Source organism: Rhopalosiphum padi, chromosome 3 (assembly GCF_020882245.1).
Source record: "Rhopalosiphum padi isolate XX-2018 chromosome 3, ASM2088224v1, whole genome shotgun sequence".
NCBI classification, from domain to species: Eukaryota; Metazoa; Arthropoda; class Insecta; order Hemiptera; family Aphididae; genus Rhopalosiphum; species Rhopalosiphum padi.
This window is the reverse complement of record NC_083599.1, coordinates 18,481,761-18,490,594: the sequence shown is the minus strand read 5'-3', so window position 1 is coordinate 18,490,594 and position 8,834 is coordinate 18,481,761. Positions and strand designations below refer to the sequence as shown.

At 26.4% G+C, this 8,834-nt stretch overlaps 1 protein-coding gene across 1 annotated transcript; it reads left to right on the top strand.

The window, feature by feature from the left end:
* Positions 1-1,753: 1,753 nt before the first annotated feature.
* Positions 1,754-6,923, top strand: LOC132924861 (uncharacterized; the record flags this gene model as incomplete). The annotated part of the gene is given in 12 exon segments (XM_060989301.1): positions 1,754-2,717; positions 2,784-2,873; positions 3,034-3,121; positions 3,225-3,329; positions 3,489-4,020; positions 4,095-4,317; positions 4,626-4,889; positions 5,000-5,396; positions 5,754-6,181; positions 6,277-6,371; positions 6,510-6,712; positions 6,803-6,923. Coding segments are annotated over 6 exon segments (1,467 nt in total), but the record flags the coding sequence as incomplete, so codon positions are not given.
* Positions 6,924-8,834: the final 1,911 nt, after the last annotated feature.

Here is an 8,834-nt window from a genome sequence, read left to right as displayed (position 1 = left end):
GTCGGCTTGTTTTACTGCACCTTAACGACCGGCGGAAAACGACGAACTGAAGGTACAATGTGATACCGCGATCGCGTATCGACGATATCATAACCAAAAGTCTTATCTATAGATTGAATTTATCCCAAACAGACTTGGATTTCGTTAAATGTTGTTAAATATTTAAAAATAATTTTCATACTAACCTTATTAAATTCATATTATATAGGTTTTTCTCATATCTATATAAAAATACTTAAATACATATTATGCATATTTTTTTTATATATATACCTACATTTAAAATTATAGTTTGGACGAAATTCGTTAGTCATAAAAGATTGCAAACTATATTGTAATTATAAATTTATAAAAACTCCTGCTCTGGTCAGCATAAGTAAAGACTAAAGACCGCTAGGCAGTTATCTAGTTTGCCTAGGTGGAAGTTCGACACTAGGTAGCACTAACGCGAGTGTTCGATTTTAATGAATAAGGAATTATTATGCTGGATTAAAAATGAACTAATGCAATAATAAATATTATAAAAAAAGTAATAACTCGTATTTAGTGTTTAAGTTTGTTTATTATTTGTATAATTGTATACCATTTAATTATTAGAACTTATTGTTTAGAATGTCTATTTATATATATATATACTTTCGCCTTGCAATATATGTTTTGAAATAGCAACCAAACGCTTATTATTAAAAGCATAATAATATCCGGATCGTTATTGACAATAATGACGATTTACAATACGAATTATTTTCAATCATATACATATTTAGCAATAAGTCGTGTATTGACTATGGCCATCAACCATATTTTCAAATTCTTAAAATTTCAATATTATAATAAAATGTAGCGTTTTCAATAATTTTATTCTGTATTTCTGTAGTATATGTACTATAATACCAGTACTAGGTTGCTATGGGAATAATAATCATATAAAAGCATTACATGAAATGTGTGTAATCAAACAGCCATTTGCTTGTGAATATTGTAATGCAACTTGTGATCAATTTGATCATTACCAATTTCAACAGTGGTGGTCATCTAGCGACATTTAAAAATGTCATATTTTGTAATCAAAAATTTTTTGACAAAGAAAACTAAAGCTTCACGAATATGAACATGTGAAAACATATTTTTGTTAATAAAATTTAAAATATTTATATTATAGCTATTAAAAGAAATATAATTAAGGGTAAATGTATACAAATAAAAAAATTACGTAAGAAATATACCTTCTAAATGAATATAGAAAAAAAAATTTGAAAATGTCCGTAAACAGCTCAAAAAGAGTGAAAATTGTATCAAGTATAGGAATTGATAAAATAGATAATTAGTGTAAATTATTAAAAGTATCTACAGTTATTCGTTTTTTTAATTTCAACAATATAAGAAAATCGCTACATGATAAATCGAATGAATATCCAATGTTGTAAAAATTTGAACTTCAAACGCTCATAAAAATTCAATTTGTATTTCTGGTAGAGATATTTTTTTAATAAAATTAGACAACATTACATAGAATCTTATACTAAATTTTTAAATCTTAGATTTAAAAAGAAAAATTGTTATAAATTTCCAACAAAATAATTTGCACATTTCTTCATTTTTACGTATTTTCTATTCTGTGATAATACACGAAAATTTTGTTATTTTCTATCAAACACGATTTGCTAATGCCTAATACATAAAACAATAATTTATATATTATTTACAAATATATTTTACCAATATTACGTATTACGTCATTTATTAATTTATATTGTATTCGAAGATGTACTCGCGTCTTTTAGTCTAACTATCTATCTCCTATACTCGCATTCATTAATAGCTAGATGTATATAGTATCCTAATCATGAGTTAATACGATTTGAGTAAATGTATGATATAACAGATAAATAATCTATATAGCCTATTATATGGCAAAGGTCAATCATTCGCTTGATCCGTATAAATTTTTTATTTTTATTTGTTATCGACACTTATCATATTCACGTCGTCGCCCGTCGGTAACATGAAAGAATAAGTATCTAAATAATAATAATTTAATTATTCAATTATTGGTTATAAACAATGACAGTAAATATCAAAGTAAATGGACACAAACATTGTCATTCTGTCCAACTGTTAACACCAGTAATAACTAAGATTTTCGCTGGAATTTTATTACGGTTTTATATTTTTTCAATTTTTTTTAACGTGAAAATGGATCAACCTAAAAAAACAACTTATTGCTTCCCATCAAAAAAATTATCAGTTAAAAAATCGCCGAGTTCTCGAGTGATGAATGCAGGGGCGTATTTAGGCACAGGCCCTATAGGCCCGGGCCTAGAGCGGCAACATTTGGAGGGCGGCAAATTTTAACGATATTTTTTTACAAAATTACAATAAGTATTTTTCATTTGATGAAATCAAACTTATAACTAATTTTTTGTTCGCACAAAATTAAACATCTATCTACATGTACCTACTATATTTATACAAATTTGCCGAGGAAAAAAGTAGAAGAAAAAATTTAAAGTTTTAATATTTGTAATTTAATGTTCATTAATAATGTATATTTTTTAATATAATATTACAATATAATAAATTGTATATTTAAATATGTTTTATAAATAATTTTAGGAATGATGGAGGGGGAGGCGGCAAATTGGAAAGTGCCTATAGGCGGAAAAACCTTAAATACGCCACTGGATGAATGTTCTAGGAATTCGTGCCAAAACTAAGTATAACTATTTATTATATTATTATCAAATATGGTTATTAATTTTACTAAATTTGTGTTAACAAAGTCCCAACCCAGATGTCGTAGAACCTGTTGTGGAATCTTTTTTCTTAGGGGCTGACAATCAAACACCACGCTGATCGAGGGAAACGATTAGGTAAAGTTTTAAAATGTAATAACTAATTGTAGCTAGGTTGTTATTTAAATTTATTTTAATTAGGTTATTATAAATAACATATCTACTTATAATAATAATAATTATAAATACGTATGTATTAGTGTGATTATTTTATAATAGCATTTTTTTTTTTTTTAAGTCACGATTCAGAGACTAGAATCTGTTGTGGAATCTTTCTTCTTAGGTGCTGACAATCAACCACCATGCTCATCGAAAGAAACAATTAGGTAAATTTTAATAATTTATAGCCATCTAAGTTTTATTGTATGTAAACTAAAACTATATTTATTTTTTATTTATAATACATATGTTTTTTTTTAAATTTTTTAGCAAAATGGTGGATTTGAGGGATAATGAAACTAATAATTGGGGTACTGAAGACATTTTACATAACTTAACATTTGATGAATCTATATCTAGTAATCAAGAAACCAAGTATGATTTTTAATTTAAAATTTGATTGAATAGATGAGCCTACTAATTCGCGAATTTGTTATTATTTTTGAACCAAAAATTAGCGTATTTCATTCATTTCGAATATTATGGTTATAACAGTTTTAAAAATTAAACATTATTATTTAAATGTTACAACAGGCCATGCGATGTAAATGAATGTTCGGGAAGACGAATAGTGGATATACATTACGTTTTTAGTCAAATTAAAAATAGTGTTCATCAAGGGTCATTTGGTTGTTCATTTTTGAACATGACATTTATTTCTGAAAAAAGACACGGATTTAGATCAACATTTAGGTTTCAGTGTGATGTGTGTAACATTATTATGTTTATTAACTCAGAAAAGTTGAAACCTTAGACCTTTATGCCGATTAACGATGCCGCCGTAAACGGATCAATAGCAGCTGGAATTGGTTTTACGCAGTTATCAGAAATGTGTGCGGTTATGGATATCCCTTGTATGTCTTCGTCTACTTTTCTCTTAGTACAAGAATTTATTAGCAAAAGAATCCATGAAGTCGCCGAGGTGCAAATGGAAATTGCTGGTGATGAGGAACGTCAGTTAGCTGGTGAGATAGATACTGACGGAACCCCGATGTGCACTGTAGTTGCTGACGGACAATGGTCCAAGCGCAGTTACAAGACCAAATACGATGCATTATCCGGAGTGGTAATATTACATATATAATATTATAAAAATGTATAGGTACCGGTTTTTGAATTACAGTTTGTATTATTCTATAGGCAACAATAATTGGTTACAAATCGAGAAAAATTTTGTTTGTGGGCATTAGAAACCGTTATTGTATCATTTGCCAAAGAGCCAAAAATAAGAAGTTATTTCCTCCTGAACATACATGTTTTATGAATTGGAAAAAAGGCGCTACTAGCATGGAAGCTGATGCCATCGTTGATGGGTTTAAACAAAGTGTAGAACTGCACGGACTCAAATACAATAAACTAATAGGTACGTTATAACGTTTATTATATTAGTTGCAATACTGATATTCCTAAATACATGTTTGACACATAATAATTCAACATTATAATAAGAGTTATCAACTTATCGTAGTGAACTTTATTATAGATAATAAATAACGGCCCTTTCGGCATAGTTCACAATGACTGTATCACTTAAGTGGTTAGATAATAATAATAATAATAATATCATTGGGTAGTAATAAAATTAAATACTCATATAGTTGCGACTATCTACTTTTTTTAAATATATTTATAATTATTAATAAATGTATTACAATTAAATAATTTTACCAGGAGATGGAGATTCAAGTGTTTCATAAAGGCTAGCTGAAATCATGCCTTATGGTTGTAGACTGCTTATAAAAAAAATAGAATGTCGTAATCATTTATTGCGAAATTATGGTACAAAATTAATGGCTATGACAATAAATAAAAAATATCCAATTCCACTAAGAAACCATGTAAAGGCAAATATATTACGTTTTAGATATGCCATAACTAAGGCAATTGAATATCGTAATAGTTTACAGGGGCAATTAGATTACAAAAAAGAAGTTGGTAAGCTGAGCAAAAAATACAATTTTTTTTTTTTGGTATAATTTTGTTTTTTACATAATTGTTCTATTGAATTTATTTGTATTATTTTTTATGTTATATAACTATTATAGGATTACGGAAAGATATAAATAATAGTTTTCGTCACATTTTGGGTAGTCATGATCAATGTGAGGAATATTTTTGTAAGCCCGCTAACCGCAATTTACCAAATGAAAAAAATATGATTAAATCTGCCGAGGAATCAGGGTTCTTGAGCGATATATCTCAAATAATATCTCGTTTGGTCACAAATGTTGATAGTTTACTCATGAATATCGATAACAACGTGTGTGAACAATTTAATAGTGTAATCAATAAATATTTGGCGGGTAAACGTATAAATTATTCACAAAGAAATTCGTACAATTCTCGAGTTGAAGCTGCAGTAATATCGTACAATTCAAATGGACAATTTCTTCGGTTATTACACAAAAATATTGTAAATGATATAAGCCCAGGTAACTATGAGTTTTTGTGTCAAATATTTTACTAAAAAAGTGACCATTTAAAAATTAACGCGTAGTAAATACTAAATTATTTGTAATCCTTTTAAAAATTCTAATTTTTGTTGAGAAATGTTTAATTTTTCAAATTAATAAAAATAATTTGTACTCAATAGCTTTAAGATAAAAAAAATTACGTCAAAATGTTGAAAAGTTTTAAAGATATATAAACAAATGCGTGATAGGTTTAAAACAAAGTTAATTGCCCATAAAAATAAAAAATAAAAAAGTTAGAACCACTCTTTAAAATAAGTTATGATATAATATATTGTTGTATCTAATCATAAACTATATTCTTATGATAAATTGTATTTATATATAGGTATTGTAGGAAAGAAGTTCCTAATTATGGTTTGTCCGAACCACTACCCGAGGAAGAAAATATGTCTAAAGAAACATTACAAAAATTAAAAGAAGATTTTATCAATTCCTTGAAATTAGATAGAAGTGGTCGCTTAAATATTGAAACACTAACTAGACAACAGGCTAACTCTCAAATTTGGCATTCTGAACGAAGAAATAGACTTACAACATCAAATTTTGGCCGTGTTTGTAAATTACGACCAACTACGTCTTGTAAAAAAACAGTTTACGATATATTATACCGAACATTTTTTTCAAAGGCAACTGATTATGGTAAAGCCACCGAACCAGAAGCTATTGTTGCATTGGAAAACATATTAAAATGCAAAGTCAATCCATGTGGACTTATCATTGATGAACATTTACCTTAATTAGCAACAACTCTAGGTAATATATAATTTGGAAAATCATAAGATATTTTATCAAAATCCAGAATAAACATTAAAATACTAATCAACACATTTTTTTTGTATAATACACAGATGGTATAATTGATGATGATTTCTTAGTTGAAATCAAATGTCCATTTACAGTCAGAGATTCAATTACATTCTCGGAAGCGATAAGCAGTAAAAAAGTGAGTATAACTATAATATTATAATATCCTATAATATAGGTACCAAATCTATAATTAATTTAATTATTAAAATATTATAGTTTTAGTATAAAAAAATGTAAAAGGTTTTCATTACTTTTATAATATTTTTTTGTTTAGCTATTATTTTGTCGTCTCAATGACAATGGAACGATGGAATTAAAAATTGATCATCATTATTATTATCAAGTCCAGGGACAAATGCACATTTCTAAACGAACATTTTGTTATTTCGTCGTCCACTCAAAAAATTGGACGGAAATACAATTAATAAATTACGATGAATCTTTCTGGTACAACAAAATGATTGACAAGTTAAAAATGTAAGTTTAAAAAATTCTTTCATTTTAATCTCAGGGTCTGTTTATCAATTACTAGTTTATTAATTGTATACTCATTGGACTTTTTTAAAGTTTTTATATGGAATGCTTACTACCAGAGATAATCAATCCTCAGTATGGAAAACGTTTGCTAGTAGATGATACAAAAGATCCTGAACACATTTTGGAAAACATTAAAACAAAAAACAAAATAAACAAAAATTTGAAGTAAATTATGAATAATTTTGTATTAATTTTATAATATTATATAGTACTGTATAGAAATATTTTAATCGATTATAAATACGATTAACAAAAATACATCGTTTAATTTATTATATTAGGTTTTTATCCTACGAAGTCGTAAAGCAACAAGCATTGTCACTTTAAAGGTTAAGTCAGATTAAGTTATGTTAGTTACGAACCAGCGTTACGATTATTTTTATTATTTTACACACAATTATACCCTTTTTACATAAATAATAATATAATTGGTTATTTAAATTGTATATAATATATATCTATTTCCTAGTCGATGATATTACTATGTATATAATATTATCATGACATTTCGTTAAATAAAATCATATTATTAAATCAATTATCATAAGCAGTATTGATACAACGTCGTTATAAAACATTGCATGATAAGTCACCATTGATTGTCTGATGACATTATAATAACATAATATATATGATGAGATAATATTTTAGAGTTAAAATATCATATGATTCTGTTAATCATCTTCTCAATAATTATTTAATCATATATGATACAAATATTAGTGCAGCAGTTCATAGTGTCGTTAGTGTTCTTTCACAGTTCGAGCTCAAACGTCGTAATTAATAAAAACAAACGGAAACACTAAAAATCAGGTACGATATATTTTTATACTAATATTATAATAAAAGTATTACATATTTTTTAAATTATTTTTATTTGTAATAACTCATTCGTGATTCTATTTTGTCAAAATTCGAACTTTAAATGCTTATAAAAAAAATGTGACTACTGAAGTACTGACTATGTATTATTAATATTTTTTAACTACTGCATGTTAGGAGCCTTCTATTAAATTTTTCAAGCTTTTTTACACAACAAATAATATTTTATTGACATTTATAGAAAAAAACCTAAAAAAGTTGGAAACTGAGTATATCCGTAAACAGTTATAAACAAATTAATGCTTATACAGTGTACTCGCGGTAACTCGAACCTTGATAACTCGAAAGTCTCGACATCTCGAACAAATAAAATTCTCATTTAAATAACAATAACACATTAAAATTTTGATAACTTGAAATTTGTCACAATTTGAAAGTCAAATTATTTTTTTCCCGTGATCTTTAAGTTACCGAGAGTACACTGTATTAGCATTAAATAGTTTTTAACTGTTTACGGATATACTTAGTTTCCAACTTTTTTAACTATAAATGTCAATAAAATATTATTTGTTGTGTAAAAAAGTTTGAAAAATTTAATAGAAGGCTCTTAACAGTAGTTGAAAAATATTAATAATACATACAGTAGTCACATTTTTTTTTTATAAGCATTTAAAGTACGAATTTTGTCAAAATAGAAAATACGTAAAAACAACGAAAATGTGCAAATTATTTTAAGTTAGAACTTCATAAAAATGTTGCTTTTTAAATCTAATATATTTGATTATTTAATACAACTAATACAAGATTTCTCATAAGTTTATCTATTTTTATTAAAAACACAAATCTTTACCGGAAAGTCAAATTCAATTTTTATGAGCGTTTGAAATTCAAATTTTTACGACATTATAGATATTATCACTTGCTTTAAAAAACGAATAACCTTAGACACTTGGAATGTATACCTATGTATATTTTATCGATTAGGTACTATATACTTTATAAAATTTCCAAAATATTTTGCCTCATTTCTAGTTGATTACGAACATTTAAAATTTTAAAATTTGAGTGTAACAATGAATGTATTAATTTTCAATAATGTATTTTTCATTTTTATATATTTTTTTTTTTTGGGGGAGGTCAAAATTTATAATTCGCAATAGTTTTCAAAAGAGCCCAGAAAAACAAAATAAAAATTAAGAAAAAACGGGAATTTTTACGCAAAATCGATTTTGGTTTTTGG